The sequence below is a fragment of the Chenopodium album genome, chromosome 8, assembly GCF_948465745.1.
Source record: "Chenopodium album chromosome 8, dcCheAlbu1.1, whole genome shotgun sequence".
NCBI lineage: Eukaryota > Viridiplantae > Streptophyta > Magnoliopsida > Caryophyllales > Amaranthaceae > Chenopodium > Chenopodium album.
The window spans coordinates 64,915,891-64,932,813 of record NC_137841.1 but is presented as its reverse complement, the minus strand read 5'-3'; the positions used below and the strand labels follow the sequence as shown (position 1 = coordinate 64,932,813).

Sequence of the window (16,923 nt, the reverse complement as noted above, 5' to 3'; positions counted from 1 at the left end):
GTTTTCAAATTGGTTTTCCGATGAAAATTCCGGTCAAAATACAAACTAAACTTTGAGATCTACAAATTACAAAGGGAAAGAGGAGAGAATGTCAAAAAAAAAAAAAAAAAAAAAAAGAAAAAGATTTTTGGCGAGAATTCCGGTGGAGATAGAGGGGAGAGAGGGGAAAGAGGAAATAGATTATTTTTTTACACCTTGATAACAAAATAAAATACTATCTAAATATTTGCATAAAAAATTAAAAATACATTTTTTCCCTTAGGTATGGACTCTAGAAGCTCATATCTGGTAGTGATCCATCACTCCTCCAAAGTAAGTTTTATGAGTAGTGCTAAAAGTCTCAATGGGGCACTTATAAAAAAAAAAAAAAAAAGGTGGGGGGGGTATTGTTATATGTAGCCCTAGGGCTATATATAAGCATTAAATACACTCTTGGAAATTGTATAAAATTAGAAATTTATGACAAAAACACGCATAAATCAGTGTAATTAGTATTTATATTTTTATGATTTCTTAACTTTTTACGATTTTTAAGTATAAATTTAATGCTTGTATGTAGCCTAAGGGTTATGCATAACATTAAAAAAAAAAAAAAAAAAAGTCTCAATGGGCACTTATAAAAGTCTCTCGTGTAATCATTTGCTTCAGTTAATGATGAGGTCATGGGTGCTTGTTGAATGTGAAATGATCTAGGTGTATTATCAAGGGACGTAAGTATATCAGATAAAAGGGAGATATAAAAGAAAGAAGATATAAATATTTATGAGAAGAAACATTTATATATATATGTGTGTGGAAAAAAAAAAAAATTTATGTGTCATACTTGTGGGTATGAACAAAACTAGGCTAGTTTTAAGGGGAGATTAGTGAATTAACAAAGAAAAGAGAGATTGTCCCACTAAAACAATAATTAGTGGGTGATCGTGAAAGTCAAAATATCAATTCCCATTAAAATGAATAAAATAAGGGAATATAATAAACTTTTTTTTTTTTTTGGTTTAACATAATTTATAGGACAACACCTTAAAAAAGGGGGGGATGATTACATATGGTGTAGAATACAAAATAATTAAGGATTTGAGTTTGTAAAGATTAATCAAAGAATGTGGCTTTCAAAAGAAAATTCAGACAAGAGAAATACATCAAATCAATTGGTTGCAGTTGCAATAGACAGGGATAAAGGAAGTCAACATGCTCTTAAATGGGCAATTGATAATCTTCTTCAAAGAGGCCAAACTGTTGTTCTTGTTCATGTTAAAGTTAGACCTTCTTATGGCTCTTCTCCCCATATTGTTATCCATGGTAAGTGTAACATTTTCGAAAATCAATGCATAATTTTGACCATGACTACTAGTAGTTTGCGAAGTTAATCACTACCTGATTCTAATAATTTAGTTCTTTATTATCGATTGATATGAAATGCCAACGTTCTGAATATATTTTTATTATGTACTATATTTGTCTATTGATAAAAATTGAATTGTACGGTCCACATTTTAAATATATATATTGATAATTTGAAAACATTTTGTATAAATCATCGTTTTGTATATATGGTCTTTATATATTTCTACACTTGTGTAGGTAGACAATGGGATCAACAAACAAAGGATTTGTTCCTCCCCTTCCGTTGTTTTTGCACGAGGAAAGATGTAGGTACTTGCGCTCCATTCTTGCAATTAAACAACTAATAAGTAAAAAATGAAAAATCAATTCAAGATTTAGATGAAATTTATTTTTTTAGCGCGCATATGTAGGATCATCATATAAAATTTACACACTCCTACTATATTCATTTCACCTTAAGTACTCGTGTCATACTCATTATCGAATGCGTATATGACACTCAATACATTTCATTTTTGAACTAAGAATATCATATATGCATAAGATGATTGTGTTTGACAATGCTGCTCAAACTTGATTCACAAACAAGCTTACAACTTAGGTGTTAATTTTATATATTTATTTTAATTTATTTGTAAAATAATTTTTATATTAGCTTTTTTTTCCCCTTAAATTTATTGAAAATTTTATGGATAGATACAATGTCGGGACATCGTGCTCGAAGATTCAGATGTTCAAAAGGCATTGATAGAGTTTGTCACTCAATCCGCAGTTGAAGTTTTGATCATGGGTGCTTCTTCTAGAAATTCGATCTTGAGGTTTGTATCGACCATTTTTAAAATAAAGAGTTTGAGATTAGTAAAGAACCTTTAAAACATTACCGATTAATCAAGAAAAATGATATACACAACCGTGATGGTTATAATAATTAAGGATCTAAAAAGAAAATGTTATGCACAGTCAAACATTAATAGTGATTGACATATAATTTTATCATACATTATTAAATTACTAGCATTAGAATATGAATGTTTTCATGCCGTATTAACAATTTTGTACAATATTAAAATGATAAATTGTTAAATTGTTTTGAAATTTCATCAGTATTTTTTTTCTTGGACTAACATTTATGTTTTCTAACATATATACATGAATTCTTAATGCTCATATAGCAAATTCACCAAGACAGATACTCCTACGGCAGTATCAAAAGGAGTACCAGAATTTTGTAGCGTTTATGTAATTTCAAAAGTAGGAAAAATCTCAAACACGCGATCCGCTTCCCGTCCTCCCCCAATTGTTTCCCCTCTTCGAAATCAAATTATGAATCAGCCAACAAGTGCCCCGGTTACTCCTCCTCGCGGTAAAATAAAAAGTTTCTTTTGACCTAAATTACGTAGTACTTTTACTTCCTCCGTTCTTTAAAAAATTTAGAAAACTTTTCTATATAATAATTTACAAAATGGAGAGAGTACTTTTATTGCAAATATACGTGCACTCACCAATATCGTTATCATTGACCAGGGTCTGAAAAAACAACACCATCCGGGTCGCCATTTAACGGATTTGAAGACATGGATTTTAAGTAAGTGCAACGTCTAGCTAAAATTTCATATGACAAATTAAATTTAGCACACATTGCCCTAGGTTTTTGTACACAATATGACCTTGTTTTATTATATTAAAAATCCGTTCAATTTGAGAGAAGACTTTCCTAACAGTTATAAGATATTTTTCTACAGATCGGCCTTCACTCGAGGGGGTAGACATCCACATGTTAGATCTTACGGTGACATCCTATCGGACAACGATATCTCATTCGTAAGCTCGGGAAGGGCTAGTGTTGATCGCACGCTTCCTTCGACCTATGATGTTTTTGAAGAAAGGAGGAGCACTAGTACTAATAGACTATCATCAAGTTCCGAAAATGATTATATAAATGAAACACCCCAACGAAGGTCCTTTGCGGACACTACTCCTTTGTCTAGCCCTCCTCCTAATTTTTCTAATTACTCTTTTCATGACAACTCTAACTCGAATTGGTCATCGAACACGCAATCCCAATCAATGGTAAGTAGTTTAAAACCTATCATTTTTTCTAATTAAGTTCGGTGAAAATTCTATCGTAGTCGTTTGAAATATGACTATCATAATAATTTAATAATTGTATAGTTCATAGTTATTAACGTTTTTTTTATCCCAGTAATTAATTATATTACTCTATTTTTGCTATAAAATATTATCAACATTTTTTAATTTATCAAATATTTAGTTTTATTTATGTAATTTTTACTCTTATTTTATAGCTTCTCAACAAATATTTATTTTCTCTTGGATTAAAATTTTCAAAAATTATATTTGCATTGTAGAATTAGAATACTAATTGTGTCCAATTTATAGTGTGAAAAAATAGATCGCTCATATTATTTATCATTAAAATAATAAGGTATTCATATTTCAAACGACCGCTGAGGAAGTATGTAATTTGTACACGGGATTTAAAATGCATGCTTTGATTTAATATTTGTAACAAGTTAGATGAGTAATTTTAGTGTTCAAATTTCACTAATGCATACATTCTAAAAAAATTATTAAGAAACAATCCATAATTAATGATTCTTCTTTTCAAATTATAGGATGATGTAGAAGCTCAAATGAGAAAGCTAAAGATGGAGTTAGCGCAAACAATGAATATGTACAGCAGTGTTTGCAAAGAAGCACTTACAGCAAAACAAAAGGTTTTCCTCTTTTCCTATATCTATATCCTAAATGAATATCTCAAAGATTAGCACTCAAAATCCCCAACATTTCACTTTTTTTTTAAACACTACGTGCTAACATTTCACTTTGTTTTACGCGTATTATTTTTTGGTGCGTAGTATAATATATGTCATGCATTAGTACGTGTAGAGAATAAATTCAAGCGTTAAACCCCTAGCTTGAACCCCACTGTGATCATACACTAAAGTACGGTGGCGTCCAAAGGGAAAGAAGATAGAGCAAAAGAGTCGCGCCAACAAGTTTACATCTTTGAGATATTACGCGTACTTTTTCCGTTTCATAATACTTACAACACAATTTCATCTAAAAAATGTACTTGTACATAGTAGTAGGTGATTAGAAAAGATGAATGAACAATTTTTATCAAAATAATTATTAACGTCGACAGCAGGGAAGGGCGGTTAATTAGTTATCAAACCTTTTCTTCATTGTATGTGTCATAAAGGTGTGTTACGAGTAAAAGAAAACTAAGGATATATATAGGAACTTGAACCCTGATTTGACCAAATATTTGTGTCATGCAACTTTTTGTCGCCTTTTCTTAACTTTTGGCTATTTTTAACACTTTTGATAAAAACAAGTTCTATAAGAATTTGGTTTATAGATTAGTGCCTTAGTTGAAGTATGTAAAAATAATATCAAAATCAAAATCTTTGATATATGATTGCTTGAAATTATTAAAAACATTTTAAATGAAGGAACTCTTCTTCACTTATAGGCCCTTGAGCTCCAACGATGGAAAGTAGAAGAAGAGCGTAGAATGGATGAAGCTCAAGATTCGGAAGAATCGACACAAACATCATTCATAGAGAAGAATAAAGCTAAATCAAAGGCATCCATTGAGGCATCGGAAGCACATAAAAGACTACTCGAACTCGAGGCACAAAAAAGGATCAGTGCCGAAATGAAAGCACTTAAGGAAGTAGATGAAAAGAACAAGGATGTGGATCGTATAACCACAGCTATAAGGTATAGGAAGTATACAATAGAAGAGATAGAAGTAGCTACCGAATACTTCGCCGAAGCACGAAAGATTGGTGAAGGGGGATATGGCCCGGTGTTTCGATGTCACTTAGATCACACAGTAGTTGCTGTTAAAGTGTTACGTCCTGATGCTGCTCAAGGAAGATCTCAATTTCAACAAGAGGTTTACTACTAAACCCTAATTTTTACAAATTATTTAGCGAACTTTTTCATTTTTTTGTCTCACAGGCTCTGATGCTATGTTAAATGACCAATACAACTAAAAAACAGAAAATTGGTTTATATACTTTATATCAAGTCGAGTGGAATAAAATTTATGATTTTTTTTTTGCTGACATACTTTTAATTTATTAATAGATTATTACTTCATCATATTAATTTTGTTTGTGACAATTTTTTTTGTAGGTTGAAGTTCTTAGCTGCATAAGACACCCTAACATGGTTCTTCTACTGGGGGCTTGCCCAGAGTATGGATGTTTAGTTTATGAATATATGCACAATGGGAGCCTCGAGGATCGTCTATTCCGTCGAGGTCAGACCATGGCACTCAGTTGGCAACATAGGTTTCGTATTGCAGCAGAAATTGCCACAGGCCTCTTATTCCTACACCAAACAAAGCCAGAGCCATTGGTGCATCGAGACTTGAAACCGGCCAATATCCTCCTAGATCGCAACTTAGTTGCCAAGATTAGTGATGTAGGCTTAGCTAGGCTAGTTCCCCCAAGTGTAGCCGACGAGGTTACACAATATAGGATGACCTCCACAGCTGGTACTTTTTGCTACATTGACCCTGAATATCAACAAACAGGTATGCTTGGTTTTAATCCTTAGAAACTGTCACTTTTTTTTTTATCCTATAGAGAATTTCTTATTAGGCGCTCTTTATTTCACTTATTTTTTGAAAAACGGGTTTAAATAAGTTCAGTTAAGATATTTAGACATGTTTAGGAAAAATAAGTTCTGATACAATTTATAAGAGTTACAGTTCAATTTAAAACTAAAATAAGCTCGCTAAGGTCTAATATGTATTGATAAATTTAGATTAGATAAGACAAGTTCATGTAAGTAAAAAGCAGGTGAATTAAGCACACCATTAGCAGGGGATTGCAACATGAAATCATATTAGATATCGATTGATAGACCTTCTCTAGGAATTACAATTTTGTTGGAATTGATTTTAGTGTGATTGTATTGTTATTGTTATAGGTATGCTTGGTGTGAAATCAGATGTGTACTCCCTAGGCATAATGCTATTACAACTGATAACGGCGAAATCACCAATGGGCTTAACACACCATGTTGAGAGAGCAATTGAGAAAGGAACATTCAAGGATATTTTGGACAAAGAAGTTACAGATTGGCCTATTGAAGAGGCTTTAAAATTTGCTAAACTATCACTTCAATGTGCTGAGCTAAGGAGGAGAGATAGGCCTGACCTTGGAACGATTGTGTTGCCTCAACTTTGCTTCTTAAGAAATATGGCAGAGGAGAGTTTGGATGCTATGACATTTCGCGACACATATGGATCTTACAATCCTAAATCATCTAATAGCCAAGTCTCTGTAAGTCCACGTTTTTAGACTCTTGCTTGTTTGAATTTTTAGAAGTTATGATGAAAGTCAAAGCGTGTCATCAGTGCCTTGAATCTTTTGACAATTGTGTTTTAAATGTGCAGGATTCATTGAGTAGTGCACCTTCTCATGAAAGTTGGAAGAGCTCGACTTTTAGTGGAGAGTAACAAATACATGTTTTATAGCATGATTATGAGGGGGGGAACGAAAATTTTAGGCTCTATTCCAAACTAGCTTTTGAAGTAGAGATTAGTGTTTTGACGAGATCAAATCTCTAGTTGGAAAAAAAAAAAAATTAATAGATTTATGTTTTGATAAAGAAAACCTAATCTTCATAGTTGGAAACAATAATAAGTGGGTAAATGGCAAAGATGATCCACATACAAATCCAAGTGGTGCATAATTTTGTACAACAAATTATGAAATTGTAATTATTAATTAGGAAAATTTTCAATCAATACATAATTATACAAGTTTGTAAGCACAATTAAACTTGTATTTTTGTACAAGAGGTAAACTCTTGTTGTATAGACAGTTTCTTTTTGATCAATTAAAAAAAAAAAAGAGTTTTTTAAAATTTAATTCTGTAAACTTTAACATGTGTTAACACATAGTAACACATAGTTTTATTAGAGGAAGTTGTTCGATTATTCTTTGCGATTATCTTCAAATTCAAAGCACTCTTAAAAACAAAAGGATTTTAATTTGATCTTATTACATAAATAAAACAATTTACTCGTAAAAGCCTATAATGTAGGAATAAAATTGACAACTATATTAATCAATTATCAAGGAATTGGAACTTCTTTTGATTATAACCCTAAAGATACACTCTACTTTATAGACTAAAACTATGGACAAACAAATAAAACATGCCCGTGATCGGAAGCCAAAAATAGGGACGGGCGACTAATGATGATTAAAAAGAATCGGAACCATCTAACACTAATTTGCTCAACATAGCACATGACTACAGCCCCTCGCAATGCTGCTTTGATTGTACATCTTACTGCGCAGCTTAACATACTATATCCGGGCTGTTATGTAAGTGTATCAGCTCTTTGAAGCCGATGATTGCTGCTGAATTGCCTGAAAGCTAAATACTAATCAAAAAGTATCAAGCTTTTAGAAGGTATGTCTGTATAGTAGCATGTTGCCCCGGCAACATCCTAAATGTCATCGACAGCTTCTTCTTCTTCCAAGCGCTTTTTACCCTTTGGTCGACCAGATCTTTTAACATCCGGTCCATTAAGTAACAACAAAGCTTTCTCCATATCAATATCATTAGCGATCACACTCTGCATTAATGAAGGAAAGCAGACTGATCCATCAGCCACTAAAGCAATGAGCCAACAAGGAGACTAATTTTTTCTGTATTATTATTCTGTATTGTTTCTTAGATAATCAAAGTCTGAGATTTGCTTCAGCCAATGAAATTCATTATTATTAATCTTAGGTACCAAGTAAAAAGACCCTCAACACCACCAACAGCACCAACAATAACAATAAACACATTATGGTGAACAGAAAAGGCTCGTATCTATATGCTTCATACCCAAGAGGAAGATCTTCTAAAATGTCAAATGGTATCACATGAACTAGTTGACTAATGTCTTATAATAATCCATGATAGCAAGAAACATTTCAGAACATGCATCTAAAGCAGGATAACCAGTTACTGTAGTATTTGGTAAAAAAATTAGGATCAAAGACAAACCTTTGGCACAGGAGCTATGTTACGTCGATGCCTTATGGTAAATCCTGTTTTTGAGATCTTTATTTGTATTGGCAGGCCATCTACAGGATGATTTCCCTGGAAGCAATATTCACAAAATACACAGTTTAAGGGGCTAAAAAAGGTAAAGGTCAAAGTGCATGTATAAAAAATTAAAAGTATTAAAATATAAGTAAATGAATAGAGATATACCAGTGTAATAGGGTAACGAAGCAAATCGATAGCATGTTCCAGCGTTATCGAGCCCAAATCCTTGATCTGAAAGGATCCCAAATTAAAAGCAGTCTAGGAACTTTTTAAAAAAAAAAAATATTTCTGAATAATATCAAATACACAAACTATAGCATGCTGAATACTCAATCACCATCGTAGTAAATCAAGAAATTGCATAGCTAATAAACAAGAAAAGGAATTCTATTGATTGGGAAAAAAGAGCTTTACAGCAAACGGGAAGGAATTTGATTGTCCTCCGTCTAAGAAGCAAAATACAGAGCACACAAGTCACGGCAAGTGATTATTGCACTAAAAATAGCACATGATTAACAGTTATTCGGGACAGTCCTCACAAAGTCACAAGTATCCAACTCAGCTATTTTATGAACTAGAGCATATCCATGCTAAAGGACAGGGTATATTAATTGTATACACTGTCCTCCCACGACTTCTGTTGAAATCATTATTATCCCAACACTCCCCCTTCATTACCGATGCATCCTCTGATAGAAGCCTCACATGCCCTAACTAAGTAGCCAATTCTCCTTCTCTTATTACCCTTAACATCCAGAACTCCAAATTTCCTCCAAATTTCTACATTCAGAGATTATCCATCTCTACATTCATCTTCTCTATGCTCCAACCTAAATGCCCAACATTCTGATCTGTATTGTAATGCCAGTCTAATGGAAGCACTGCTATAAAGTCAATGGAGAATAAAGTCGCCTCAGGCTGTTTTAATGTATCCACTCATCATACAAAGTTAGAAAGCAAGAGGAAAAATAGGAGGTGATTGCAAAAATTATGCAGGTCATAATCTCTTCTTGAACAGCATATTTCTCCTTCTCACAATTACACAAATAGAGGAGGGAAAAGGGCTCAATTCTAGTTCAGCCTTCATGTATTTCTTCTCGTTAATTCTTATTACTTCAGATACTTTAATTATGGCCCTTTGCAGCAAATGCAAGTTTCAGTGGAAATTCTTTTGGGGGCAGACATGATCAAAAAAAATTGTAAGCCAAATTCAAGATGAAATAAAACCATTCAACCTGACTACCAGATGATTGTCAGAGGCGCTCGCCAAAGTCACTGTACTAGATTAGATCAATGAGTTTGGAATGAAAAATATAAAATAAATCATATTTAAACAGGAACAGTAACATTCAACTGATTCTGATAAAAATTCAAACAATCACACTGATTGGATCTTGTCAATTTCATTTTGTTTCAAAAGAAGAGGAAAAAAAAAAAAGAAAAGAAGAAGAAGAGGCTTATCTTGTTTATACCATAATAAACATCTACTCTTGATACTCATTAAAGCTTAATGTTATTGCCAGAAATTATTAGATCCCAATACTATCCAGCGGTTAGCCAATCTTTTTCTTTTTTCACCCCTATTTTCATACTTCTCAATTTCTCCTCTGCCTTCCCCTAACATTGACCTCATTGTCATGAGATTATTTTGAATAACAAGCATAGTAAGGAAAGTAACTCAGCCACATAGATTAACCTGAGGCCTACAGCCTATGCGGGATTAAATTCTATGGTCAATAGTAAAGTCTCCTTTGGTATAATATCAATGCTGACTTAGAGCCTAATTTTCTTAACTAACTGAAATAATGTGTTGTATACATGTGCCCATTCCATTCCAAAGTCATTATTACACATGGAATAATAACATAGCATTGGACATATCTCATAAGAAAAGGCATTAAATGAACTAACCAGAGATACAGATGCTCGTTTGGGCAGATATCCTTTTCTATCTTCACCAAGCTGCACATAAGACCCATAAGGGCCTCCCTTCAAAAGGACCTGCAAAAACAAATACCATATTTGAATAAATTAATAAATAATGACAATTCACGTGGTGGCAGCTGGGGGGGGGGGGGGGGAGGGAGAAAGAAGCTAGCCCAACTACAGTATTATTGAATAGACCACATTTTCCTGATTAATACCTTCTCACCAGAAACAGGATGAAGACCCAGCAACTTTGGCTCTTCAACTGCCAAGTTGTTCTGAGGAGCTTCATCATCTTCTTCTTCCCCGTACAAAGTCTTCGCTATAAACCTACACCAAGATAAATGACGATCTTCTTCAGGAAATCAAAATATGCATCGGTTTCAGCAAAGTTTTCCTTCAATGTAGCTCCAAAAGACATTATCAAAGACTATAAGAGAAAATAATTCATGACACTTAAAAAGTTCAAAGTTAACAAAAAAAAAAAAAGAGGGAAGGGGTATGATCACTATCCCTAAACAGTGTATTTAACAGTGAATACTGTGCTCTTTATGTTAGCAAATATACCAATGTTCACCTTTCATTCTTTCAACATAAAAGGTTGACCACTAATGCTGTCATTATTCTACAAAGTTCAAGTCCATTTATGAAACACAAGATTGTGTATCTTCTTATGTAGTTAAAATTCAAAAGACAAAGGGATTTTGTTGCAAGGGTGGACATTTGTGACAGAGCTGCATAACAGTTACTTAAGCTACACCATAGCCAATTTTTGAAATTGATATCCACATAACTTTATTATTATAGTTTTTTTATATTCATGAATACAAGTTAATGCCTATAACAATTCACCAAAAAAAAAAAGTCACTAAGGGACAACATAAAGTATTTGCACTTTATCTTTCAGTGAAATTCTGCTTGACAAAATTTACTATTAACTCATGCAATATTTTCTTTGAGTTCTTAAAAAGGCCAGAAGAAGATAAAATCCACTGCCAATAGAACTGGAGCTAGCTAATATATTTCAGATTTCAGAGACAATTCAGATGAGACAAAAGAGAATGTTTAGCAGACTGAGTATTATTTAAGCCCTTAAAAAGTGTAATTGTATGAGCATAATTATAAGCTTTGGTTCCAAAGGCAGATGCATAAGTCTGTCACAACTATTTGACTAAGAATTCAGTGGCTCTCAAGCTATTAAAATTTACAATTTACAATATTATATTATGATTATTATCAACCTTCCTTTGAGCCTTTGATGAAAACTTATACGAAAGACAACAGAGACCAATTTTAGTTAGAAATATAGCATAGTGAAGACTAAATTGATTTAATGAAGTTGCAATTACACTGAATTCTCTATAGACAAAAAGATGTGATTGGATTTGTAATTACTTACTTGCACTTAGGGTGTTGATCACAGCCTATAAAATAGCCTGCACCATATCTGCTAACTTTGAAGATCAGAGTACCTTCCATACAACTGGGGCACGATCGACTTTCTTCGGGAAGTGAGGAGAAAAGGAAGTTATCATAAGTTCTCTCCAGCATCTTCTCCACCTGATGGATGTGAACTTTGCCAGCACGTTCACAGTAAGTACTGAACCTGCCCCAATAATCCTTAAGGAGACCTTTCCATTCAGTGGATCCAGCAGAAACATTGTCAAGCTCAGTTTCCATGTCAGCGGTAAAGCTATAATCTGTCACCTCATTAAAATAATGAGAGAGAAAGGCTGAGACCATACGACCACGGAATTCAGGGGTTAGCACTCGGCTTTTTGCTGTTACATATTTCCTATCTTGTAAAACTCTAAGTATGCTTGCATATGTTGAAGGTCTTCCAATTCCAAGCTCCTCCATCTTCTTCACCAATGATGCCTCAGAGTAGCGAGGTGGAGGCTGAGTATGGTGTTGTCTTGTTTCCAAATTTCCAAGACACAAAGGATCCCCTTGTTTAAGATTACTGAGGATCTTGTAAATTTCAACACGATCAGAGGGTTCATTGTCAATGTCTCTTATAGCCCGAGTCTCTACATCTTCATAAACTGACCTGAACCCAGGAAACTCAACTGCAGTACAAGCAGCTCGAAAGGAAATGGACCCATCACTATTACCAATATCAAGCTGTATCTGATCAACTCTTGCAGCTTCCATTTGGCAGGCCATTGTACGAGCCCAGATCAAAGTGTACAACTTTAAGGAATCTTCATCAAGAGCTCCAACAAGCATTGATGGTAATCTTCGAATATCTGTGGGTCTTATGGCTTCATGTGCTTCTTGGGCATTCTTCACCTTTTTGAAAAATTTGCGTGGACTACTTGCAGCAAACTTCGAACCATAACGTTCTCCAATTAAGGAACATATTTCCTTTACAGCTTCATCAGATATATGTAAACCATCAGTCCTCATGTATGATATCAATCCAGCCGCCTTGCCATCTGCAAACTGAACTCCCTCATACAACTTCTGTGCCAGCTTCATTGTATAAGAAGCAGAAAAACTTAACTTATTGGCAGCATCTTGCTGAAGGGTCGATGTTATATATGGAGTGGGAGGGTTTTTGTTTACTTTGGTTTTCTTAGCAGCAGTGACCTTAAAATTCGACGAGCTCACAACCTGCTCAATAACCTTTGCCTCGGTCTCTGAACCAATTGAAAACTGATTCAACCTTTTAGAATCAAAATGAGTCAAATATGACCGAAGAGAAGACTTATTTGATGCCACATTTGAAGCATTGAAGGTGGCTTCTACACTCCAATATTCCTGTGGTTTAAATTCCTCAATTTCTATTTCTCTGTCGCATATAAGAGAAAGAGCAGCTGATTGTACTCGTCCAGCAGACTGACAACCAGGTAGCTTTCTCCATAAAAGAGGGGAAATGTTGAATCCAATCAAATAATCGAGTGCACGGCGAGCAAGATAAGCATGGACCAAGTTAACATCAATATCCCTTGGACTCTGCAAAGCACTTTTTATTGCAGATTCTGTTACTTCTTGAAAGACAACCCTGGCAATAGTCATATTATCACGTAATGCATTCTGTTGCTGCAACATCTCAATAATATGCCAAGCAATAGCCTCTCCTTCTCGATCAGGATCTGATGCAAGAATAAGATTATCTGCTCTGAAAGAGAGTAAAACAACACGAGTATAAGTGTAGAACCTCTTGCAATTAAGATAAAAGAATTGCTCAGATAAGAAACTCGCTACACCTGTCAAAAGAAATTGAAAAAGAAAAGCAATATCTCAAATACAACAACAAATGACTGAACCAGAAGAGAGAAAGTCTGTAGAAATGTTTGGGTTTTGCAATAAGAGGAAAAACTTCCATAAGGTAAAAAGATACTCTGTGTAATTAGTTGGTCAAAGAAAAATACAAATAGTACTAACTCCTATAAGGCACAAATGTCAAAGAGAAAAACAACATACCCACTGATTGCCACCTTCATACTCTTCAGATGAGTCCAAGCAGAGGATGGAACCTCCCACACCATACTGAAGTCGTCGTCAGGACGTACAGACCCTGACCTAGCAGCCAAGTCCCTTACATGGCCATAACTTGGTATAACTTCATACATGTCACCAAGGTAATGCTGAATAACCTTAGCCTTAGTGAGGGACTCCACGACCAAAACAGATTTTCCAGTAGGAGGGTACAATGGCTTTAACTTAATTGACTTGATGCCATTAACAGTCGGTGGTTTTGGTTTCTGAGGTGCCTTGCGGGCAGAAGGTTCCTCCTCCACCACCTTCACAGGTTCATGCAAAGCACCATTGATTTTTTCCTCTAAGTTCACTTGTTTCAGAGATTTTCCCTTCTTCCTAGGCTTTGAGGCTTTTTTCTTAGGCACAGCTTGAGGTGATTCAGAAAGGTCAACCTCTTCCTTAGGTATACTAACAGATGAACTATTCTGCGAAACTACAGTGTTAGTCAAAAAGATTGGCCTGGCTAACAATATTTTTCTCAGCCAAAAGAACAAAGAAATCATACCTCAGCAGTTGACAGACCATTTGGCCTTTTAGTTCTTCTAGCCCCTTTTGAGGGAACAGCATCAGAAGAAGACAGTGTATCAACAGATGGCTCATCTTTTTTCTTCTTGTTTCGTGATCTTTGCTTTGGTTTTGTTTCACTCTTTGGCTCTGCTTTACTGTCAACGGAACTTGGAGCAGAGAGAGGCTGTACAGACTCTGCTTTCTCAAGCCCATCTATTGCCAGCACTTCAGTTGAATTTACAGAGTTGACATTTTTACTGGCAGACACTCGACGATCAGGGAAATTCTTCCTAACCATCTGGCTAGGAAAAGTTTTCAGTGAATTACCTTCAGTACTCCCATGAGAGGCAAATGTTTTTACCCGCCTTTGTTGTTTATCGGAAACAATGGGTTTTGGTATACTCCTACCACTTTTTCCATCCTTTACAAACGTGGACTCACATGTACTTGTATCACCAAGACCTGATTTTGGCATTGCCTTTGTGGAGAGCATCTTCTTAGCAAAAGCAACATATGTAGGTCTTATGCTCTTACTTGAAATCCTAAATCTTGAAGTAGAAGGCAAAGGATGACTTGCAAAACCAAGTAATGACAGAGAACAAATTATACTTCCCTTCTTTGATTCATCAACAAGTTCTCTGGTACTATTAGACCCCAAACACCTGATAGATCGTGATTGCTGAGCCATCATCTTACAGGCTCCTCTAACCTTTTTAAACTGTATCAATGATCCTTTCGTATGTACAAGACAACCACTCACAGATGTGCATGGGAAATAGGTGGCTGCATAACTCTGTAATGTGCTATATCGTGTCTGAAACAAATGATTCCACAGAAATATATCAACAAACATATATATGAAAGAGAAGGGAATGTTATAATAGCGTGACATATGCCAATTTATAGGTAGCAGCACTATATGCTTATACATTCTAGTCCAACCGTCAGCCACATGTCCAACTACAGTAATTTATCTTGGTCAAATTTCACAGTATAACCCAAATGAGAAGTGAGGAAGGGAGGAACAGAACTATTACAAGGTATAACTTCATAAAATTATATTACCTCCTTTTTTTTTTTTAGTTGACGCGTATTCCTTTTTGGGAATTTTTTTAAGTTGACCCCACTACAAACTTCATTAAATAAGCTAAGCACATTAACATTCTCTCTCCGCTCCTTAAAGTGTGAGCCTCAATAGAACGCGTCATCTAAAAAGAAACGGAGGAAGTACTAATTCTCAATATGATGGGTTTGGAAAATTTAATAAAATGAGTATTGAGTAAAGGGCACTAGGGCAGATACATAGTTTCTACATTTTCATTAATATGATTTATATGATTGCCTCCCCAAATGATAAAATTGTTCATAAGCACTTACCATGTCTTCTGGGCATTATATTATGATCCCTCAAATATATATAATTAGGGAAAACTTACACCTAGAAATAAGCATCCGAAGAGAAGGTCCAAGGACACAAAGAAATGTATGGACTCTATACAAGTTCCCGATATCTCAAGGATCAATTTCCATTTTTCCCCAAACTCCCCTAGTTGCACAATCAAAATCAAAATCAAATAGCAGCTCGGACCAAGAAGCCAGTGTCAAGAGGATGGAAATGACATTAATCCATCTATACTAAACCAAGAATAATTACAATATATACTATAATGGTAAAAACAACAATTTGATATGTTCTTCACATCAATCATCTCACATATATGACAACAGTCCCTCTTCCAACATAAGGGTATCAAGCAAAACAAACAAACAAAAGATGTTTACAATCTCATTTCAATAACATTTGAACAGCAAATTAAATTAAAAACAATCCTCAACCTCAGTAATAAAATCCCATATCATCCAAATTGAAGTAGAATTATTGAATTATCACTAAAAGATGTTCTACACAGAGCTAGAAACGGCAATGATATAAACTAAATCGATCCCATGTTAGAAATTTACATATCTTAAGTTAAACCCAACAATTCATTATATCAATTACAAATTTTATAAATCCCAATGCTCCTACCAATTAACCAATACCCTACAATCTAATGCCACTGAATTTAAAATAAACAAATTGAATGAATTTAACAACAATCACTTAAAACAAAAAGAACCCATATATTCTATAATTAATAAGTACAATTAAAAAGATGAAATAAGCAAGAAATGGGAGATTTACCTTAGTCAAGAAAGAGGGTCCAAAAATGGAGGAAGCAGGATTGGAAGAAGAAGCCATTAAACTCAGATGAAGTCGGTTTAACACCATTACACTTAATTAATTGAGAATAAAGATTGGAACTTTAATTAGAGAGTGAAGAGTATAGCATCGGAAAAGTTAGAATGTTACTTAAAAGGAAGACATGGGTGTTTGAGAGAGAAGGGAGAACCGCCTACTTGTTGCAGGCGTTGGAGTGGAGAGAAAGAGAAGAAGAGAGATTAGGTGTTTTGAAGGGTTCAGGGTTTTAGACTTTGGATTAAGGAAAATCTACATATTACAACTTACAAGTGTTTGCCAAATAAAAATAAAAATAAAAAATAATAATAATAATAATA

The 16,923-nt window shown here is 34.4% G+C and overlaps 2 protein-coding genes across 2 annotated transcripts; one reads left to right on the top strand and one right to left on the bottom strand.

The window, feature by feature from the left end:
* The first annotated feature begins 1,103 nt into the window (after positions 1 to 1,103).
* LOC145643202 (U-box domain-containing protein 52-like) lies at positions 1,104 to 6,850 on the top strand. The gene is made up of 11 exons (XM_081694358.1): positions 1,104 to 1,302; positions 1,585 to 1,652; positions 2,044 to 2,165; positions 2,520 to 2,710; positions 2,872 to 2,932; positions 3,090 to 3,417; positions 3,984 to 4,085; positions 4,847 to 5,275; positions 5,518 to 5,920; positions 6,319 to 6,674; positions 6,788 to 6,850. The coding sequence occupies exons 1-11, from the start codon at positions 1,104 to 1,106 to the stop codon at positions 6,848 to 6,850; spliced, it is 2,322 nt and encodes a 773-aa protein (XP_081550484.1).
* Positions 6,851 to 7,322: 472 nt separating this feature from the next.
* On the bottom strand, positions 7,323 to 16,878 carry LOC145641998 (uncharacterized). Its single transcript, XM_081693043.1, has 9 exons — positions 16,550 to 16,878; positions 14,363 to 15,178; positions 13,801 to 14,282; positions 11,771 to 13,495; positions 10,590 to 10,701; positions 10,357 to 10,446; positions 8,611 to 8,676; positions 8,401 to 8,496; positions 7,323 to 7,981 (listed from the first exon to the last, which is right to left on the bottom strand). The coding sequence occupies exons 1-9, from the start codon at positions 16,634 to 16,636 to the stop codon at positions 7,853 to 7,855; spliced, it is 3,603 nt and encodes a 1,200-aa protein (XP_081549169.1). The 5' UTR covers positions 16,637 to 16,878; the 3' UTR covers positions 7,323 to 7,852.
* Between the last annotated feature and the right edge of the window lie 45 nt (positions 16,879 to 16,923).

Bases quoted from the DNA above. Each gene is read 5' to 3' on its own strand.
- LOC145643202 (XM_081694358.1), top strand. From the start codon at position 1,104: ATGTGGCTTTCAAAAGAAAATTCAGACAAGAGAAATACATCAAATCAA. The intron at 2,711-2,871 runs GTAAAATAAAAA...ATCATTGACCAG, and splicing joins CCCGGTTACTCCTCCTCGCG to GGTCTGAAAAAACAACACCA. The intron at 6,675-6,787 runs GTAAGTCCACGT...TTAAATGTGCAG, and splicing joins CATCTAATAGCCAAGTCTCT to GATTCATTGAGTAGTGCACC.
- LOC145641998 (XM_081693043.1), bottom strand. From the start codon at position 16,636: ATGGTGTTAAACCGACTTCATCTGAGTTTAATGGCTTCTTCTTCCAAT. The intron at 13,496-13,800 runs GTATGTTGTTTT...ACTCTCTTTCAG, and splicing joins ATGAAGGTGGCAATCAGTGG to AGCAGATAATCTTATTCTTG. The intron at 10,447-10,589 runs GTATTAATCAGG...TTGTTTTTGCAG, and splicing joins ATCCTGTTTCTGGTGAGAAG to GTCCTTTTGAAGGGAGGCCC.